Below are 21,400 nucleotides of genomic sequence, written 5' to 3'. Positions count from 1 at the left end.
ATTCCGTGCTTTTTTTTCTCAAAATTTTATATTACGTACGTTCTCCCAAAATTTTATATTCCGTGCATTATCGCAAAATTTTATATTCTGTGTGTTCTCCTAAAATTTTATATTCCGTGCTTTTTTTTCTCAAAATTTTATATTACGTACGTTCTCCCAAAATTTTATATTCCGTGCGTTCTCCTAAAATTTTATATTCTGTGTGTTCTCCCAAAATTTTATATTCCGTGCGTTCTCCTAAAATTTTATATTCCGTGCGTTATCGCAAAATTTTATATTCTGTGCGTTTTCGCAAAATTTTATATTCCGTACGTTTTTGCAAAATTTTATATTCCGTGCGTTCTCCCAAAATTTTATATTCCGTGCGTTATCGCAAAATTTTATATTCCGTACGTTATCGCAAAATTTTATATTCCGTACGTTCTCCCAAAATTTTATATTCCATGCGTTCTCCCAAAATTTTATATTCCGTACGTTTTCGCAAAATTTTATATTCCGTGTGTTCTCCTAAAATTTTATATTCCGTGCTTTTTTTCTCAAAATTTTATATTCCGTACATTCTCCCAAAATTTTATATTCCGTGCGTTATCGCAAAATTTTATATTCTGTGCGTTTTCCCAAAATTTTATATTCCGTGCTTTTTTTTCTCAAAATTTTATATTCCATGCGTTCTCCCAAAATTTTATATTCCGTGCTTTTTTTTCTCAAAATTTTATATTACGTACGTTCTCCCAAAATTTTATATTCCGTGCATTTTTTTCTCAAAATTTTATATTCCGTGCGTTCTCCCAAAATTTTATATTCCGTGCGTTCTCCTAAAATTTTATATTCTGTGCATTCTACTAAAATTTTATATTCCGTGTGTTTTCTCAAAATTTTATATTCCGTGCGTTCTCCTAAAATTTTATATTCTGTGCGTTCTACTAAAATTTTATATTCCGTGTGTTTTCTCAAAATTTTATATTCCGTGCGTTCTCCTAAAATTTTATATTCCGTACGTTTTCCCAAAATTTTATATTCCGTGCGTTTTCCCAAAATTTTATATTCCGTGCGTTCTCCCAAAATTTTATATTCCGTACGTTTTCCCAAAATTTTATATTCCGTGCGTTCTCCTAAAATTTTATATTCTGTGCATTTTCTCAAAATCTTACATTCTGTACATTTCTCAAAATTTTATATTCCATATATTTTCTCAAAATTTTATATTCCGTGCATTTTCTCAAAATTTTATATTCCTTACATTTTCCCAAAATTTTATATTCTGTACATTTCCCAAATTTTTATATTCCGTGCGTTTTCCCAAAATTTCATATCCTGTACATTTCGCAAAATTTTAAATTCCGTTCATTTTCCCAAAATCTTACGTTCTGTACATTACCTCAAAATTTCACGTTCTGTACATTTTCTCAAATCCTTGTATTCTGCACATTTCCCCAAAATTTCACGTTCTGTACGTTTCCCAAAAATCTTACATTCTGTACGTATTTTCATCCCGAAATTCTGTCTTTTCACCCAAAACCGCTGTATTTTCATCCCAAAAATGCTGTTTTTTCACCCCGAAATGCTGTATTTTCACCCAAAAATGCTGTGTTTTCACCCAAAACCGCTGTATTTTCATCCCAAAAATGCTGTATTTTCACCCAAAAACGCTGTGTTTTCACCCAAAACCGCTGTGTTTTCACCCAAAAATGCTGTTTTTTCATGCAAAAATGCTATATGTTCATCCCAAAATGCCGTGTTTTCATCCTGAAATGCCGTGTTTTCACCCAAAACCGCTGTATTTTCATCCCGAAATGCTGTATTTTCATCCAAAAATGCCGTATTTTCATCCCCAAATGCCGTGTTTTCACCCAAAAATGCTGTTTTTCACCCAAAAATGCTATATTTTCACCCAAAAATGCTATATTTTCACCCAAAAATGCTGTTTTTTCACCCCGAAATGCTGTGTTTTCACCCAAAAACGGTCTTTTCACCCAAAACCTCTGTTTTTTCCCCCAAAAATGCTGGTTTTTCCCCCAAAAATGCTGTTTTTTCACCCAAAAATGCTATATTTTCACCCAAACATGCTGTTTTTTCATGCAAAAATGCTATATGTTCATCCCAAAATGCCGTGTTTTCATCCTGAAATGCCGTGTTTTCACCCAAAAATGCTGTTTTTCACCCAAAAATGCTATATTTTCACCCAAAAATGCTATATTTTCACCCAAAAATGCTGTTTTTTCACCCCGAAATGCTGTGTTTTCACCCAAAAACGGTCTTTTCACCCAAAACCTCTGTATTTTCATCCCAAAACCTCTGTATTTTCATCCCAAAAATGCTGTTTTTCACCCAAAAATGCTGTATTTTCATCCCAAAATGCCGTATTTTCACCCCAAAATGCCGTATTTTCACCCCAAAATGCTGTGTTTTCACCCAAACTGCCGTGTTTTGCCCTCCCTTGCAGGTGGCCATTGCCATAGAAGAAGTCAGTCGCTGCCACCTGAGGTTCACGTTCCGTCACCGCTCGTCGCAGGAGTGTGAGTGCCAGGGAGGGACCCCTGCAGCATCCCCTGCTCCTCACCCTCCCTCTCACTTTGCAATTTTAATTCCTGCTTATTCCCACTCTTAACGGATTTCTCTCCTTGCTCTCTTTGCTCATTCTCAGTTTTGTGGCAAGCAAAAAAAAAAAAAAAAAAAAAAAAAATTAATTTCAGTTTTGTTCGGTGTTGGTTTTGTCCTGAAACTGAAATTTGATAAGGAACAACATTTTATCCCTCCAAAAGGGAATTATCAGTGTTTGTTAATGCTTTGGCTTCTCAGTGTAAGGTGTTGCTTTTGATTTGTTGCACAAAATTCGCTGCAAGGCTCGGTGGGCTTCTAATGATCGTCCTGCGGGAGGATTTCTAATTAGCCTAATGGAAGGCTAATGAGAGAGTTAGAGGTGGGAGTTCCATGAGGTCACTGCAGAGCTCTGAAATGAGATCAATAATGTGAGGCTCAGCCACTGAAAGGCTCTCAAAGGCACCTGGTTCTGAAGGCAGTGACGTCCAAATCCACAGCTCAAAATCCAAAATATCCACAGGATTCTGTACCAGAGAATTGCCGTTGAATTAAATTGTTTTGAATTCTGTTGTTATTAAATATCGAATTGGTAAGGTGAGAAAAAACCTGGAAGATCAAGAAGTCCAACCATCAATCTGTCCAAATTTATCAGCACAAAAACCATTATAATTTTTTTAAATTTTTTTTATTTTTACAATGGGAGGTGCTCTGGGAGGATGCGTTGGTGCAGCTGCAGTAATAATTAAACCGTGCTGCTGACGAGCTCGGAGGGCTGCAGCTAACTCCTAATGAAGATTTCTCCTGTTTGCAGCCAGGGATAGGTCTGAGAGAGCTTTTGGCGTGGGCTTTGTGAAGCTGATGAATGCAGATGGGACCACGCTGCAGGATGGCAAACACAGTCTGATCGTTTACAAGGTAACCTGGCCAACACAGTCTGATCGTTTACAAGGTAACCTGGCCAACACAGTCTGATCGTTTACAAGGTAACCTGGCCAACACAATCTGATCGTTTACAAGGTAACCTGGCAAACACAGTCTGATCATTCACAAGGTAACCTGGCCAACACAGTCTGATCGTTTACAAGGTAACCTGGCCAACACAGTCTGATCGTTCACAAGGTAACCTGGCCAACACAGTCTGATCATTCACAAGGTAACCTGGCAAACACAGTCTGATCGTTTACAAGGTAACCTGGCCAACACAGTCTGATCGTTTACAAGGTAACCTGGCCAACACAATCTGATCGTTTACAAGGTAACCTGGCCAACACAGTCTGATCGTTTACAAGGTAACCTGGCCAACACAATCTGATCATTCACAAGGTAACCTGGCAAACACAGTCTGATCATTCACAAGGTAACCTGGCCAACACAGTCTGATCGTTTACAAGGTAACCTGGCCAACACAGTCTGATCGTTCACAAGGTAACCTGGCCAACACAGTCTGATCATTCACAAGGTAACCTGGCAAACACAGTCTGATCGTTTACAAGGTAACCTGGCCAACACAGTCTGATCATTCACAAGGTAACCTGGCCAACACAGTCTGATCGTTTACAAGGTAACCTGGCCAACACAGTCTGATCATTCACAAGGTAACCTGGCAAACACAGTCTGATCGTTTACAAGGTAACCTGGCAAACACAATCTGATCATTCACAAGGTAACCTGGCCAACACAATCTGATCGTTTACAAGGTAACCTGGCCATTCCCAGCCCTGTCTCCTGTTTAAAGCAGCACAACTCTCTCCTGGCTGATTTTTCCAAACTGTTCAAAGCTACAAAAGGTGTGTGTGTGTGTGTGTGTGTGTGTGTGTGTGTGTGTGTGTGTGGTGGGAAATCCTCCTAAACTCCGTGGCTTTGGAAACAGCTCAGCTCATTTGCATTATGGGCAACTTCTCCCTGAAATTAGAAACTCAAATAAGGATAGAGATGGAGAAGTGTTTCAAAACCCTTGTGGCCATCACTGTGGGATGTGACCCCTCTCTCTGTCACAACCAACAGGGTGACAACAAGAAAATGGAAGATGCCAAGAGTTATTTGACTCTTCCCTGCACCAAAACGGAGATGGAGGAGAAGGAGACTCCCTCAGGGAAAAACCTGCACACCCTGGGCAGCTTCACCCCCACGAAGGACAGCACGAAGGACAGCTTCCAGATCGCCACCGTCATCTGCTCCACCAAGCTCACCCAGAACGGTGGGGTCCTGCCGGGGCTCTGAAATGCACAGGGCGTTTTCTTCTTGTGTGCGGGCACAGAGCTGCAGCTTTTGTTTTGTGTCAGTGGCAGCCCTGTCCCGTCAAGCTGCCAGAACAAACTCCCAGAATGTTTGTGCAGCCCCTAGAAACCCTTTCACACAAATATCCCGTCCAGACCGCCCGTGTTAAACCCCACGGGTTTGTTGGCGCGTTGTGGAAATGTCACCTGCCAGTGGCAGTGCCTGTGTTTTGTCAGAATTTTAAATATTTAAGGCTAATTGCCTTTTTTCCTCCTGCTGTTCAGAGGGCAGCAGTTAGGGCTGAGCTCTCCAGGGTGACGATGGGCATTAACTCTGCCCGGGGGATCAGAATGAGCAGCAGCATGTGAATGAGCCCAGCCTGGGCTGGGAAATGATGGGAGACTTCCACTGCCTCTGGAAGGCTCCTGGGCTAAGTCATGCACTTCAGTAAAATTCCTGGCTTGAGATACCTGCTCTTGAGTGCACAAAAAAGCCCTGCAGAATGGTTTATGGCAGTCAGGTTTCCGTTTATAGCAGAGCTTGGCTGTTTTGCCAAGACAAAAGAAGCACCTCAAGGTAACGTTCTGTACCTCAGGGTGACTTCTGCTTGTGCACTGACTCTAAAAATAACCCCCAGCCTTGCTGAGGGTTATTCAATCAGCTGTGAGCTCTAATTGCTGCTCTGTGTCCTTGCAGTTGACCTGCTGGGTTTGCTGAACTGGCGCTCCAACTCCCACAACATCGCCCACAACCTCAGGAAGCTCATGGAGGTGGAAGGAGGAGAAATTGTGAAGGTATTCCCAGGGATCTGAGCCTCCTTGGTGCACAGGCTCTGCTGTGTCAGCCTGCTCTTGGACCCAGAAGGTGTCTGGGGAGGCTGGGAGGGAGTTCTGGGTGCTGAGCAGTGGGAGAATCATCAAATCATGGAATGGTTTGGATTGCAAGGGACCTTAAAATCAGATTTTTCCACCCCCCTACCATGGGCAGGAACAGCTCCCACTGTCCCAGGCTGCTCCAGCCTGGCCTTGGACGCTTGCAGGGATCCAGGAGCAGCCTGGATCAGTTCCTTCTCTGGGAACCTGTGCTCCACCTCTCATTAGAATTAGAATTCACCAGAATTACAGAAGTTAAATATCACAGGGACCAAGGAGAGGGCGGTGACTTTATTTCCCCCTTCATCCTTATGAAGTGAGATACATCCAAAGCATAAATTTTAATTTTCACCTCCTTAGAGGAGGGACTCGCTGTGAATCTGGAAGCACAGAGATCTCACAGAACGCTGTGGGGAGTGCACCTGAAATGGGGAGAATCCCCACAGAAAAAACTGGTGAAGGATTCAGGAGGAAGTCTTACCTGCAGAGAGGGGTCCCAAGAGTGAACGTGCTGGGACTTTGCAAGGCCGTGGTTTTATGGAGCAGCTGAAGGTGAAGTTCAAGCTGTGCAGTGCAGTGTTTTGGAGAGGTCAGGGTTTTTATCCTGTGGGATGAACGGACAACAGAGCAGCAGAGTGGGGCCATTCAGAGCTGAGAAGGAAAGGTCTTCCTTACTGTAGAGATGATCATGACAATCACGTGCATGAGCACAGGGCTGGGATCCCTTTGCAGATGTTTTCTCATGCACAGGTTTTACAGTTCAGCCAGGCTGAAAGGGGAGGAATGATCCAGGTCTTGCTCCTGTGCAGGATCCCAGCAGCATCCCACCTTCCCCACCCTTTTACTGCTCCTTTTCCCCTCTAGTTCCTGCCTGACACCCTCGATGCACTGTTCAACATCATGATGGAAATGTCAGAAAATGAAACCTATGATTTCCTGGTGTTTGATGCCCTGGTGAGTGAATCTTCTGTGGGTACAGGGTTTGTCTTCAGCCACATTTCCAGTCTGTTGCTGGTGATTCCAATGAGCAATTGGCATTTGGCTCTAGAAATAAATGATATTTAAACACTTCTGGAGGCTTTTTCCAGGAGCCAGGAGTGGAATACCCATCAGGTTTTCAGTAGCCACGGTGAAAAGAGTAATAATTGCACACACACAGTATTTAGTGACTGTTGGAACGTGAATGACACTCTCTGTAACATTAATGCTGTTGGTAAAACAAAAATTATAACCCAACAAAATAAATGGAATTAGAGACTGTTCTGTTCAAGTTGCTGTGCAGCTCTGTGCATCTGTTTCCTTCTGGATTTATGGCAGGTATTTATTATTTCTTTGATTGGAGACATCAAGTTCCAGCATTTCAACGCCGTGCTTGAGACTTACATTTACAAACACTTCAGTGCAACCCTGGCCTACGTGTGAGTATTGGGGCCAAACCTTGGGTGTCCCCCAGCAGTGCCACCGAGGGCCCTGGGGATGGGGTCAGCTCTTGGTCAGGTAATTTTTGATGATGTTAATGTGATAAAGGCAGCAGAGAGCAGAGTTCCGTCCCTTCTCTGCGTTCAGGAGAGGAAGAATCCTTCTTACTGCTCTTTTTGCCCTGTAAAAAATTCTGTTGTCAGATTTTTGGTTTTTCAGTCTTTTTCTGTCAGAACAGGCAGAAAAGACATTTTCTGTCATGGATCTTGAGCAAGCACCCCTCAGCCAAAGGTCATCACCTTTGTGGTAACAGAAGTGAAAAGTTAAAACCGAGGCCAACAGGGAGAGCAAAACCAGAAACAAAACTGCTTTTCCTCTCAGAAAATCTCTTCTTAATTTTTACTGATCCATGAATTCCTGGCTGTCATGGATGAATTCCTGACTGTCACCCTAAAGAAAACACAATTTAGGGAAACACCCCAAAGGAAACACAGCTCCCCACGGATGAATTCCAGCTGTCACCCCAAAGGAAACACAATCTGAATCCCCTTCTCCTGGAATTCCTCCTTCCCTGCCCTGCCACACGTGATTTCCTTCTCTCCCCCTGCTCCACACGTGGGAATTCAATCCCTTCCCCTGGGAATGGGATTTGCAGCTTCCTGCACAGCTCCTTTTAGAGCAAGAGGGTGGCACCTGTAGACTTTTAGGCCAAGATTTCAGGAGGAAATGGGCTCTGGGGAGGAGCTCTGTGCTGTTCATGAGCTGCAGTTCCTCTCTGCGGTGGAGATCACAGGAATTGAGCTGTGCCTGCATTGGTTTCCCTTTTGTGTTTTTTTTTCCCAAAGGAAGCTCACCAAAGTCCTGAACTGCTACGTGGGGAATGCTGAGGACTCCAGCAAGACAGAGCTGCTCTTTGCAGCCCTGAAAGCCCTGAAATACCTGTTCAGGTTCATCGTGCAGTCACGGGTGTTGTACCTGAGGTGGGTCCAGCCCTTCCCATCCCTGGGAGCCCCACTGGAGTTCCTTCCAGTAAATAGCACTGAAGGGGATATTCTTCACCAAATCCTCGATCACTGACTGATTAAGAGGTTCTTTCTGCCCTTTGTCTGTGGTTGGAACAAATAAATGGAGCAAAAATTAAAATACCAGCTTAGAAGGGTGAAAAACCTTTTAGTCCTCCCCTAACATTCAACAAGCAGCACACAGTAGAGCTGAAAAGGAACCCAGTATTCATTTTTATAAAGTAGAACATGGAATTCACTCCTCATTTTCAGAAACTTTAAGAAGCAAATACACAGATACTTAGATCATTAGGTGAGGTGGGGGATGACACGTTCTCCAGTTGGGATAAAATCAGTGACAGTGCTTTAATTGCAGCTTCAAAAGATCTTTCCAGAGATTCCCAGTGATTCCCTTTATTCATGTCCATTCTGGATTTTTTTTTCCTGTTTCATACTTGGAACCCAAGCAGAATTTGCTGCAGTAGCAGTATAAAATGTGCAGTTTTCCCTTTAACAAATTCCAGCAGGAAATTAGTGCAAAATCTCCAATTCCGTTTTTCACCCCCATGTCTTTGTGGAAGGAGGTGGCATTAGGATGATGTTGCACGGGATGAAATCCTATTTCAGCTGCTGGATTTCTGTGTGTAACTGGCCCTGTTCTTTGCAGTGTTTATGGGAAGAGTGAGGATGGGAATGAATTCAGTGATGCCATTCGCCAGCTGTTCCTCTCCTTCAATGTCCTCATGGACCGGCCCCTGGAGGAGGCTGTCAAGATCAAGGTGAGCAGAATTTCCAGGGAAAAGCAGAAATCTTCAATTTGATCAGCTGGTGCAGCTGTGAAGGGGCTGGGCCAGGAAAAGGAATGAGAGAATTATCCATGAATCCCTTCTGCTGCACCTTTCCCACTCTGCACTGCAGATCTGGGCTGGCTAGAGGCTCTGTGGATGCATAAATCTGATTTTAAACCAGTTCTCTGCAGCTGTCCCCATACTTGCTTTTGACAAGAACTGGTTTCCCATGTGCATTCCATGTCCTTGGTTTCTTTCTTCTTTCAGGGGGCAGCTTTGAAGTATTTGCCAAGCATCATAAATGATGTCAAACTGGTGTTTGACCCCGTTGATCTCAGGTAACTGGTTTAAGCTTGCTTGTCCTCTAAACCCAGCTCATCTGGTGGGAAGAATGTTGGAAACTTGGCTAAAAAAAGCCACTCTGGTTATGGTCTGCTGGTGCAGATCCTCGCATGGACTCGAGGAAGTGTTTGCAGGGCTTTCGAGGAAGTCAGTGGAGTTCAGAGGATTCTCTGCATCCCAGTTTCTCATTCTGGGAGTACCCAAGGCCAGGCTGGATGGGGCTTGGAGTGACCTGGGATGGTGGGACATGTCCCTGCCCATGGCAGGGGTGGAGCTGGGTGATTTTAGGGTCCCTTCCTACCCAAATCGTTCCAGGATTCTGGGATCCTGAAAAGCAGAATCTGAGGGCAGTGAAGTGTTGAAATCCTGTGCAAGTTCCCACCAGTTCTCAAAGAATGCTCCTGAAAAATGTGGCACAGGCAGAGCCTTGGCTGGGAAACCAAAAGTTACGTTTATCCAGGAATTCTCAGCCCTGTGGATTCCCGGTTTTGGTGCTCAGAGCTTTGCCCAGAGCTGCCCAGCCTTGTCTCCTTGCCCTGACACAAGTGATTTGCTGGGAAGGAGCAGACAGGAAGCAAATGCCCGTGGAATTTAATTTAAGGGAATCTTGGGTTGCAGTGAGTCATCACTGCTGATGAAAGGGGCATCTGGAAGGAGGATGTGCCTTGGCTGCTGTGGATGTTCCAAGTCTTAAAATGAATTCCAAATGAATCTTCCCAAACTCTTGCTTTCCCTGGTTGTGACAGCCAGTGTGATTATCCTGAGCTGGCACTGCAGGGACAGAGCCTCTTCAGAGGGTTTCTGGTGTGCCTGGTGTGTCCTGGAATAGAGGTCTCATTTCAACAGGTTTAAGCCTACAGTTCCTGAACACTGCTCGGTTTTACTTCAAGTCCTGTGCTATGTTTCTTGAGAATAAGTCAGGGCTCTGTGGTAATTTGCCTGTTGGGTGGAATTCCCAGAGCAGTCCCATCCCTGGCAGTGCCCAAGGCCAGCTTGGAGCACCCTGGGACAGGGGGAGGTGGGAGGTGTCCCTGCCGTGGCAGGGGTGCAGTTGATGAGCTTTACATCCCTTCCAGTCCCAACCATTGTGGGATGCTGTGGTTCCGTACCTGGCCCAGGTGCGGGGCAGTGTCCCTGTGGGATGGATGGGGTGGTGCTGGTGGCAGTGCTGACCCTCTGCTCCCTCTGGGCTGCACACAGTGTCCTCTTCAGCAAGTTCATCCAGAGCATCCCTGACAGCCAGCTGGTCCGGCAGAAGCTGAACTGCCTGACCAAGATCGTGGAGAGTGACCTGTTCAAGCAGGCTGGTGAGTGGCCCTTGGAAGGTTCTGGGCTCTGCCAGGGGCACACGCCTTTCCAAACGAGTTCTCCTGTCAGTCATCAGGGGAAATCCACTGTTAAATCCACCTCGAGAAGCATTTCTTGCCATGGAAGAAATGAAAGAGGGATTTTTTTGCTGTTCAGTGTGCAAAATGTGGGATCCTGATCCAGGGGGGTGATTTAGGAGGAGGGAGAAGTTGAGTGTGCTGTTTGATGGAATATACAGAATTTATAAATGAAAGGCTGGGGTTAGATGGGATATTGGGAAGGAATTCCTCCCTTTGAGGGGGATGAGGGGCTGGGATGGAATTCCCAGAGGAGCTGGGGCTGCCCCTGCATCCCTGGAAGTGCCCAAGGCCAGGCTGGGATACCCTGGGACAGGGGGAGGTGTCCCTGCCATGGCAGAGGTGGGATGAGATGATTTTCAAGGTCCCTCCCAACCCAACCCAATCTGGGATTCCATGATCCAAACTAGAGATCATTTATGACTCTCTCCAGTGGGCTTGTTGTAACTCCAGTGGTTTCAGCGTGTCCTGGATGGAATCAGGTGCTGACCCTCCTGTGAGGTGCCCGTGCTGAGGCTCTGCCCTGTCCCTGTGTCACTTTGCAGAGTGCAGGGATGCCCTCCTGCCCCTGGTCATCGATCAGCTCAGTGGGCAGCTGGATGACAACTGCAGGAAGCCCGACCACGAGGCCAGCTCCCAGCTCCTGAGCAGTGTCCTGGAGGTCCTGGACCGCAAAGATGTGGTGAGCACGAGCTCTCAGGGCTGCCAGTTCAGCTCAGCTCTTCTTCTGAGAAGTTACAGTAAAGCAACATCCTCCACTTATGCTTTAATGAGTGAGAAATCTGGTATTTATAGAAACTGATGCCTTGCTCTGCAGTTCTTTGTAGTGGCTCTGTCTGAAAAGGAGCCAGGAAACGTTGAATTAGTTCTTATCACTACTAGAAGCATTTGCTTCCCTTTCTAGAGACCAAAATGTCATCCCAGCTGCTTTAGTGCCTTGTTCAGTAATTTGGAGCAAGTCAAAGAAGTATTCAGTGGTATCAAAATGAGGAGGTTGCTGATTCTCTGTTGTGGAATAGGGACAACGCTCACTGTTCTGCCAGAAAAATGCACTTCCCACACTGGCCATGGGAATTGTTGTGAGTGGTTGTGAACAGAGTGGTTTGAACTGTTCAGAGAAAACAAATCAAAGCCACAGGACGAGCTGATGAAGCTGGGACAGATCCATCCAGGGAATTCTCCACCAAGTGAATCCCAGAGTGTTTGAATTGATCGCTCATTCATCGAAATCTCCTTTTTCTGCTTCCCCTAATGACAATTAAACCCTGCCAGGGCAGTCCTCCCACACAGGGAGCTGGCTCTGGAAGGCTGTGCCTGAGGAGTGGTCTCCAATGTCCCTTGCTGTCCCCAGGGACCCACAGCTCTGCACATCCAGCTGATGATGGAGCGGCTGCTGCGCCGGATCAACCGCACGGTGATCGGGATGAGCCGGCAGTGCCCGCACCTCGTGAGAGCCCCCTGCCTCCCCAGAACCTCTATCAGTGGGGTTCATGTCCCTGGAACCATCCCTGCCTCCCCAGCCCTCTATCAGTGGGGTTCATGTCCCTGGAACCATCCCTGCCTCCCCAGACCCTCTGTCAGTGGGGTTCATGTCCATGGGAACCATCCCTGCCTCCCCAGCCCTCTGTCAGTGGGGTTCATGTCCATGGGAACCATCCCTGCCTCCCCAGACCCTCTGTCAGTGGGGTTCATGTCCCTGGAACCATCCCTGCCTCCCCAGACCCTCTGTCAGTGGGGTTCATGTCCATGGGAACCATCCCTGCCTCCCCAGCCCTCTGTCAGTGGGGTTCATGTCCCTGGAACCATCCCTGCCTCCCCAGACCCTCTGTCAGTGGGGTTCATGTCCCTGGAACCATCCCTGCCTCCCCAGACCCTCTGTCAGTGGGGTTCATGTCCCTGGAACCATCCCTGCCTCCCCAGAACCTCTGTCAGTGGGGTTCATGTCCATGGGAACCATCCCTGCCTCCCCAGCCCTCTGTCAGTGGGGTTCATGTCCATGGGAACCATCCCTGCCTCCCCAGACCCTCTGTCAGTGGGGTTCATGTCCCTGGGAACCATCCCTGCCTCCCCAGACCCTCTGTCAGTGGGGTTCATGTCCATGGGAACCATCCCTGCCTCCCCAGCCCTCTGTCAGTGGGGTTCATGTCCATGGGAACCATCCCTGCCTCCCCAGACCCTCTGTCAGTGGGGTTCATGTCCCTGGAACCATCCCTGCCTCCCCAGAACCTCTGTCAGTGGGGTTCATGTCCATGGGAACCATCCCTGCCTCCCCAGACCCTCTGTCAGTGGGGTTCATGTCCCTGGAACCATCCCTGCCTCCCCAGACCCTCTGTCAGTGGGGTTCATGTCCCTGGAACCATCCCTGCCTCCCCAGACCCTCTGTCAGTGGGGTTCATGTCCCTGGAACCATCCCTGCCTCCCCAGAACCTCTGTCAGTGGGGTTCATGTCCATGGGAACCATCCCTGCCTCCCCAGCCCTCTGTCAGTGGGGTTCATGTCCATGGGAACCATCCCTGCCTCCCCAGCCCTCTGTCAGTGGGGTTCATGTCCCTGGAACCATCCCTGCCTCCCCAGACCCTCTATCAGTGGGGTTCATGTCCCTGGAACCATCCCTGCCTCCCCAGACCCTCTGTCAGTGGGGTTCATGTCCCTGGAACCATCCCTGCCTCCCCAGACCCTCTGTCAGTGGGGTTCATGTCCATGGGAACCATCCCTGCCTCCCCAGCCCTCTGTCAGTGGGGTTCATGTCCATGGGAACCATCCCTGCCTCCCCAGCCCTCTGTCAGTGGGGTTCATGTCCCTGGAACCATCCCTGCCTCCCCAGACCCTCTGTCAGTGGGGTTCATGTCCCTGGAACCATCCCTGCCTCCCCAGACCCTCTGTCAGTGGGGTTCATGTCCATGGGAACCATCCCTGCCTCCCCAGACCCTCTGTCAGTGGGGTTCATGTCCCTGGAACCATCCCTGCCTCCCCAGCCCCTCTGTCAGTGGGGTTCATGTCCCTGGAACCATCCCTGCCTCCCCAGACCCTCTGTCAGTGGGGTTCATGTCCATGGGAACCATCCCTGCCTCCCCAGCCCTCTGTCAGTGGGGTTCATGTCCCTGGAACCATCCCTGCCTCCCCAGACCCTCTGTCAGTGGGGTTCATGTCCCTGGAACCATCCCTGCCTCCCCAGACCCTCTATCAGTGGGGTTCATGTCCCTGGAACCATCCCTGCCTCCCCAGACCCTCTGTCAGTGGGGTTCATGTCCCTGGAACCATCCCTGCCTCCCCAGACCCTCTGTCAGTGGGGTTCATGTCCCTGGAACCATCCCTGCCTCCCCAGACCCTCTGTCAGTGGGGTTCATGTCCCTGGGAACCATCCCTGCCTCCCCAGACCCTCTGTCAGTGGGGTTCATGTCCATGGGAACCATCCCTGCCTCCCCAGACCCTCTGTCAGTGGGGTTCATGTCCCTGGGAACCATCCCTGCCTCCCCAGACCCTCTGTCAGTGGGGTTCATGTCCCTGGAACCATCCCTGCCTCCCCAGACCCTCTGTCAGTGGGGTTCATGTCCCTGGAACCATCCCTGCCTCCCCAGACCCTCTGTCAGTGGGGTTCATGTCCATGGGAACCATCCCTGCCTCCCCAGACCCTCTGTCAGTGGGGTTCATGTCCATGGGAACCATCCCTGCCTCCCCAGCCCTCTGTCAGTGGGGTTCATGTCCCTGGAACCATCCCTGCCTCCCCAGACCCTCTGTCAGTGGGGTTCATGTCCCTGGAACCATCCCTGCCTCCCCAGACCCTCTGTCAGTGGGGTTCATGTCCATGGGAACCATCCCTGCCTCCCCAGACCCTCTGTCAGTGGGGTTCATGTCCATGGGAACCATCCCTGCCTCCCCAGCCCTCTGTCAGTGGGGTTCATGTCCATGGGAACCATCCCTGCCTCCCCAGACCCTCTGTCAGTGGGGTTCATGTCCATGGGAACCATCCCTGCCTCCCCAGACCCTCTGTCAGTGGGGTTCATGTCCCTGGAACCATCCCTGCCTCCCCAGACCCTCTGTCAGTGGGGTTCATTCCCCTCGAGCCCTTCCTGCCTCCCCTCCATGCCCAGCCCTCCCTCGCCGTGGGATTCCTTCCCCTGGCAGCTCTTGGTGGGCAGCAGTGCCTGATGAACTCATCTCTCCCTTCCCTTCTCCCTTTCTGTGCCACCCAGCCTTGGCTCCTGATGTTTTTCTGAGGTTTTCGTGTTTTCCTGCTTCAGTTTGAGCTGGCTCACTGGGGGTGATTCCATTTCCTTTGCCCCCGTGCTCAGAGTTTTGTGTCAGTTCAGTGCCTGGCACAAGATCTCTGCTGCTTTTTGTCACCTTTTATTAAGAGGATAAAATGCTGAGGGATGAGACTCCTCAGGGCATTTCTGACCCCTGTGAGGCAGCTGGGGTGTTTTAATTCCCCCTGCATTTCGTGTACAGGATGACCGAGCCAGGAGTTGAGGATTTATCTGATTTTTTTATAATTCTGGGGTCACTTTAATGTGCCACCCATGAGAATTGCAGTTGGCCCTTCTAAATCTGAAAATCAGAGAGTCAGCTTGCAAAAGGCCTTTAAGATCGGATGGGGTGGGTCAGTAAATATAAAATTCTGTGTTTGGAGGGTGCGTTTCTCTTGTGATCCGTGGGGAGAAAGAGAGCAGCACCCAGATTTCAAACTTGAATTTTAGGAATTCTTGAAGGGTTTAGAGGACCAAACGGGCTGATGCCAGGGCACAGATGAGGAGGATTCTGATCAGTGATATTTCATGAAGTCACACTGACGTGCCACACTTAAAAACTAGAGTGCTTAACCCAGGAAAACGACTCAGTATTTTGTGTTTTTTCCCGTTCCAGGCGATTTTTGTGGCCTGCATGACAGCCATCCTGAGGCAGATGGATGATTTCCATTACAGCCATTACATCAACACTTTCAAAACCAGGCAGGACATCATTGTAAGTCAGCCTGGCTGGGGGGATGAGCTCAGCACCACCACACTCTGCTCTGCAGGGTCATCCCTGTGCTGAGTTTGGGCTGCTCAAAACCTCAGCGGTGGCTCCTGGTGCCTAAAATTTCTGGGGATTTATTCGTGTCACCCTTGCTGGGTATTGTGGGGGTTGCTGACTCGGCAAAGGCCAAGAGAAGTGTTTGTGGCATTGAGGAAAAACATTTTTAAATGGGTAAAAAAAAAAAAATAAATTAAAAAATGTTCGATTTGAGTCAGGAAGCAGAAGAGGGGATGGAGATGGAAAGGAAAAGCATTTCCCCTCGTCTGGCTCTCACTTTGTGCCCCTCTTCTCTTTATCTAATTCTTTCCTCTGCACTCTGAATTTTAATGAAGTGCTTGAATCTTGCTTTAGTGGCAGCAATGCAGGAAGTTCCCAAAAGGTTAAAAATTCACATCCCCAAAAACTTTGGGTGTGAAACCAGGTGAAACCTCATATTTCTGTGGGGTTTTTCTGCTTAAAATCAGCAGATTTTCCCCCAATCTCCCCAAAATGGCCCAAACCAGAATTTTACCAAGACTTCTGCACAACACAAGAACTGCTGCAGCTATTTTGACCCTTTATTCCTTATTTTGCAATTTGAGCTGTTTATTGAAATAGCAGCTGGGGAAGGGCCTGGAGTTGTGTTCTTCGTGTAGCAAAACCCACCAGGAGGTTTGAAATTCAGTTTGGGGAGCCAAGGTGAGCTTTTTTTTTTTTCCCCCGTTCAGTTGGAATTACAGAATTTCACAGAAAATCACTTGCAAAATCATCTGTGGAGGCAGCATGGAGCAACACAGCCATCTACAGGTCACTCACACTTCATGTGGGTTTAGGAGTGGTTTTATCTTGGCCAAATGATTTGTTAGAAAGGAACTGAAGAATGAAAAATGAAGGAAGGGAAAGAAGGGAAAAGGAAAGGGAAAGAAGGGAAAAGGAAAGAAGGGAAAAGGAAAGGAAAGGAAAGGAAAGGAAAGGAAAGGAAAGGAAAGGAAAGGAAAGGAAAGGAAAGGAAAGGAAAGGAAAGGAAAGGAAAGGAAAGGAAAGGAAAGGAAAGGAAAGGAAAGGAAAGGAAAGGAAAGGAAAGGAAAGGAAAGGAAAGGGAAGGGAAGGAAAGGAAAAAGGAAAGGAAAGGAAAATCAGGCAGATTCAGGAATTGTGGAAGTATTCATCCAGTGAGAATATTTTCAGGACAGTTATGGAAAATAACAATTTCTAATCTGATTTATATCTCCAGAAGCAAGCCAGCCTTTGTAGTGGTGTGGTAGCTGTTAATAACAACAAAAAAATAGTTGTACTGCAGTAACTGGTTTTATTTTTGTTGTTCATTACTGGGTTTCTTTGTGCTGGTTTTCCCAGCCCTGGCTTGGCAGCATTCCCTGGTTAGTTTAGCACTTTTGGGAGTGAATTCACATCTTCAAGGTGCCTGTGTCAAGTCCAACCCTCTCCGTCAGACTCTGATTTAATTATGCCAAAAGGATTTTTACTGAGGCAGCACCAAGTGCTCCATTTCTCTATCAATATCTTGCCAATTCTTTCAGCCCAAACTGTTCAGCTCAACAGATTTTTTTTCTGGTGATCGTTTCAAGGGGATGGCTCCTCCTGTGACCTTCTTCGTGTCCCTCTCATTTTTGAATATTAAATGTGCTGCTGCAGAGAACAGAATTGATTTAAGAGCTCAGAGTGGCTTTTGTATCTGCAGAGACCACAAGGAGGAGATCGATATTGCTGATATTCCTTTCTTTTGCTCATCTCTGTTCATTTTCTTTCTTTTTTTCCCTTTCTCATTCTGCCATTCAGCCTTGTTTTTTCCAAGTTTGAAGTCTCGTTTGGAGGGCGTTTGTGCAAAGAGTGCCTTTTCTGTAACAATATAGAATAATTCTAAATCACATCTCTGATGTTTGTTATATTCACTGACTGTCCTTCAACTGGACCAGGAAGGATTTAACTAATTAGTGAGTGAAAACACATTGTAATTTCAGGTTTTCTAGATCATTCTGTGGCACTGTCAGCACTCAGAGCTTTGGGAACAAACCCTGCAATATTGGTTTTGCTCTCTAATCCAGCTCGTGCACAGGACTCCCTCCAGCACAGCTTAATGCAAAACAGCAAAGACAGATTTAATTAAACAGCCCAGCATTCTGCACAGTTCTTTCTCCTTGTGGGAGCGGATGGATGAGATGTCAGGAATAATTTCATTATTGGGCTGTAGCCTCTCAATGAGAAACCCCTCTTAGGCAGGGCAGAGCATTGATTACCAATCAGCATGATCATTAATCAGTGCAATCCCCAACATTTGCGTTCCGTGAGGTCACATCCTCACCTCCCTGCAATTCCGTGGGTGCAGAACCTGATGGGCTTTGTTTTTCCAACAGGACTTCCTGATGGAAACCTTCATTATGTTCAAGGATCTGATTGGGAAGAACGTGTATGCAGCAGACTGGATGGTCATGAACATGATGCAGAGCAGGTACAGGGTTAAGCCTGGGTTTAGGTCAGGCTTTGGAGCCTCCCTGCACCTCACAGGAGGGTGGCTCACACAACTGATTGTTTTTCAACCACTTCAGGTTGGTTTAAATCACGTTTCAGCCAGTTTTAGTTCCCTGGTGTTTGCACTGGTGGAACTGGAAATCTCTCTCCTGCCCAGGAGAGCCTTGAGATTTTTTTGTTTGTTTGTTTGTTTGTTTGTTTTTGTTTTTTTTAACAACTTAAACCAGAGAAGCCTTTTTGGTCTCAGTTCTGGGGGAATCACATAGAAAACCTAAAGCCAGAGCTGGACAATGCTGAACCACTATTCCAGACAGGAAATTTTCCCTAATATCCAACCTGAGCTCCCCCAAGACAGCTTGAGGATGTTCAAGCAAAGGATAACTTTGGCTCAGTGTTCCCTGATTTAAAGGAATTCCTGCCTGATTTAGAGGGATTTTCCCTGATTTAGAGGGATTCTTGCCTGATTTAGAGGGATTGTCCCTGATTTAAAGGAATTCCTGCCTGATTTAAAGGAATTCCTGCCTGATTTAAAGGAATTCCTGCCTGATTTAGAGGAATTCCTGCCTGATTTTGAGGGATTTTCTCTGATCTAAAGGAATTCCTGCCTGATTTAGAGGAATTCCTGCCTGGTATTGAGGGATTTTCTTTGATCTAAAGGAATTCCTCCCTGATTTAGAGGAATTCCTCCCTGATTTAGAGGGATTTTCCCTGATTTAGAGGGATTTTCCCTGATTCCGAGGAATTCCTGCCTTTTTTGGGATCACCTGTTGCTGTCTCCTGATCTTACACATAAGAGCAGTAAACCCAGAGCTGCCATCTCATTTATTTTGTTTATGTCATTATTTTCTTTTCTTTCATCACCTTTATTTGCTGTTTTTTACCTCTTCAGGGTTTTCCTGAGGGCAGTGAACCAATTCACCTCCATCCTCAACCGCCTCTTCCTGGAACCAAGTACATTTGAACTCCAGGTAATTTTCTTTGTTTTTTTTTTTTTCTGGGTTTTCTTTTGGATCCCAGACCTGACAGAACAACTAAATCCCATTGTTAGCAGGCTGTAGCTCGCTGTGGTTCCCCTCTGCTCTGCATTTGAGGCTTTTTTTTTGGTGCCTGTTGTTGTTTTTCCTTTGTTTCCTCCCATTTTCATCTCCTTTCTCTCTCTCTCTCTCTCCCCCAGCTCTGGAATAATTATTTCCACTTGGCCGTGGCATTTCTCACTCACAAGTCCCTCCAGCTGGAGACTTTCTCCCAGGCCAAACGCAACAAAATCATCAAGAAGTGAGTTCACATTTCTGGATTTCATATTCCAGGCCCTTTTTTTTTTTTTTTCTGTCAGGAAGCTCCTTTTGGGCTGTTTCAAACATTCCCACCCAGCCCCAGGGTGGGAGGAGATGCTGTGCAAATTCTAATGAAGTCAGGGTGACCAAAGGGTGACCAGGACAAGATGTCAGGGATGTAAATTATGGCTGGTTTTAAGTTTGGCCAGGCAGATCTTGAACTGGTTTAGGCAAGATTCTGGAAGCTCAGTCATGGAAAGGTTCTTGTGAATCCCAAAATTCCCTTCTGCAGTTCCTCAGCCTTTATGGAAGGTAGCTCAGAGGAATCCTAAAAGCCCTCCAGCTTTTTAGTCCCCCACCTTTTATTTTTATTTATTTTTTTTTTCCAGAGCCATTCTTAGTCCCAAACCAGCAGTTTTTAGTCACTGAGCAGCTTTTGCCTCTTCACTTCCTTGGAATCAGGTGCTGGATATCTCAGAGCATCTCGGCACAGACTTTTATTAGGATTTTTTCTGCAGAAGTGCCTTGAAGCCTGATAATGAAAACTTTTCACATTGCTTTGATGTCAGCAGTTAAATCTTTGGTGGGGGGTGGGGGGAACAAAAAAAACCCCAAAACCACCCAAATCCCATCGAAGTGGGGTGGAATTGCAGGAAGCAGCTTTCAGGAAATCTGAATTCCCAGGAAATTCTGCTGTCAGCAGCCTGCAGCCCCTTTTTACCCATGGCCACTTGTGGCTTTGCCATTCCCTTCTCCAGCATCCCAAGGATCCTTTCAGTGCTTGGGCCTTCCTCATCTCTTCCTTTTCATCCTTTTTTTTTTTTCTTTTTCTAGGTATGGGGACATGAGGAAAGAAATTGGTTTCAAAATCAGGGATGTGTGGTATAACCTGGGTGAGTTCCAGCTAAAGCATTTTCTTTAGAAATGACAGAATTCTGTCTCGAGCTGGCTTTCAAATCTTGTATTTCCTTATAAAAGCCTCACGTGTTTAATATGGGGAAATGCACTTTGAGTTCAGCTGTTCCAGCACACAGAAACATCTTTTTTTTTTGGTTTTTTTTTTTCTGTGAATAACTTGGAAAAGCTGATTTTTTTTCTTTCCTTACATCAGCTGCTGAGATAATTTCTTAGCTTCTCTCTAAAGGATGTCAGGGATGAGTGGGATTTTTCAGAGAGCCTTTTTTTTGTGATTTACAATTCAGCTCCATTATTTCCTTGGGCTGTTCCTGAATTTTGGAGCTGTTAATTCTTCCTTAAGTTCTCCCCCCGTAAAACCCACGTTCTGAGCAGAGTGTTTGTTGTGTTAACAATTTCCCATAAACATTGGGAAATCCAAATCCTTCCACTGGATGTGTTTGACTTTAAATTTCTTGCAGGTCCCCACAAAATCAAATTCATCCCAGCAATGGTGGGGCCAATCCTGGAGGTGACCCTGGTCCCAGAGCCTGAGCTGAGGAAAGCAACAATTCCCATTTTTTTTGACATGATGCAGTGTGAGTTCAACTTCAGTGGGAACAGGAACTTCCACATGGTAATATAACTAAATATATATAAAATTTATATAGCCAAATATAACCAATATATATAATAATATATATTAAATACAATATAACATGATATATATACGCAATATGTTAAATAAAATATAACATGATGTATATACACAATATGTAGAAAGACACAATATTTTAATATATGATATTATATATACAATATTGTATATCATGTGGTCTTATATTCCTTATATATTAATATAAAATAATACATATATATATATAAATGCACTATAATACATGTATTTGCTGTATACACACAGTACTGGGATCTTCATTGCAAATGTTCCACATTGTCCATAGGGCAAAAGCAAAGCAGAATATTCAAACAAAACAAAAAAATCCCCACCCAAAATTGTGCCAAAGCCTTTGGGAAGTCACTGTGCTTCGCGGGGTTCGGGACTTTCCCGTCCTGTCCTGGCCGAGCTTTTCCATGACTTTGATAATCCCTGAATTCCCCTTTTTTTCACCCTTGGCTGCATTTGCAGAAGTGTCGATGCCCACCTCTGAACTGGGAAGCAGGTTG

The 21,400-nt window shown here is 46.4% G+C and overlaps 1 protein-coding gene across 3 annotated transcripts in view; it reads left to right on the top strand.

Annotated features, from left to right (window-relative positions):
- Positions 1 to 21,400, top strand: part of DOCK5 (dedicator of cytokinesis 5) — a 74,134-nt gene that overhangs the window by 26,121 nt on the left and 26,613 nt on the right. For 2 of the 3 annotated variants that reach the window (XM_062510760.1, XM_062510761.1), the window contains exons 15-32: positions 2,444 to 2,516; positions 3,353 to 3,456; positions 4,546 to 4,738; positions 5,455 to 5,552; positions 6,495 to 6,584; positions 6,948 to 7,048; positions 7,895 to 8,029; positions 8,718 to 8,829; positions 9,106 to 9,176; positions 10,381 to 10,487; positions 11,111 to 11,247; positions 11,917 to 12,012; positions 15,429 to 15,527; positions 17,933 to 18,027; positions 18,937 to 19,015; positions 19,222 to 19,322; positions 20,156 to 20,214; positions 20,698 to 20,852. In XM_062510760.1, coding sequence (XP_062366744.1) covers positions 2,444 to 2,516; positions 3,353 to 3,456; positions 4,546 to 4,738; positions 5,455 to 5,552; positions 6,495 to 6,584; positions 6,948 to 7,048; positions 7,895 to 8,029; positions 8,718 to 8,829; positions 9,106 to 9,176; positions 10,381 to 10,487; positions 11,111 to 11,247; positions 11,917 to 12,012; positions 15,429 to 15,527; positions 17,933 to 18,027; positions 18,937 to 19,015; positions 19,222 to 19,322; positions 20,156 to 20,214; positions 20,698 to 20,852 — 1,905 coding nt within the window. Of the gene's footprint in view, positions 1 to 2,443; positions 2,517 to 3,352; positions 3,457 to 4,545; positions 4,739 to 5,454; positions 5,553 to 6,494; positions 6,585 to 6,947; positions 7,049 to 7,894; positions 8,030 to 8,355; positions 8,388 to 8,717; positions 8,830 to 9,079; positions 9,177 to 10,380; positions 10,488 to 11,110; positions 11,248 to 11,916; positions 12,013 to 15,428; positions 15,528 to 17,932; positions 18,028 to 18,936; positions 19,016 to 19,221; positions 19,323 to 20,155; positions 20,215 to 20,697; positions 20,853 to 21,400 lie in introns of all 3 variants that reach the window. The other variant, XM_062510762.1, reaches the window with a different exon arrangement.

Source organism: Cinclus cinclus, chromosome 29 (genome assembly GCF_963662255.1).
Source record: "Cinclus cinclus chromosome 29, bCinCin1.1, whole genome shotgun sequence".
In the NCBI taxonomy this organism is placed as follows: Eukaryota; Metazoa; Chordata; class Aves; order Passeriformes; family Cinclidae; genus Cinclus; species Cinclus cinclus.
This window is presented reverse-complemented; position numbering and strand designations above follow the sequence as displayed.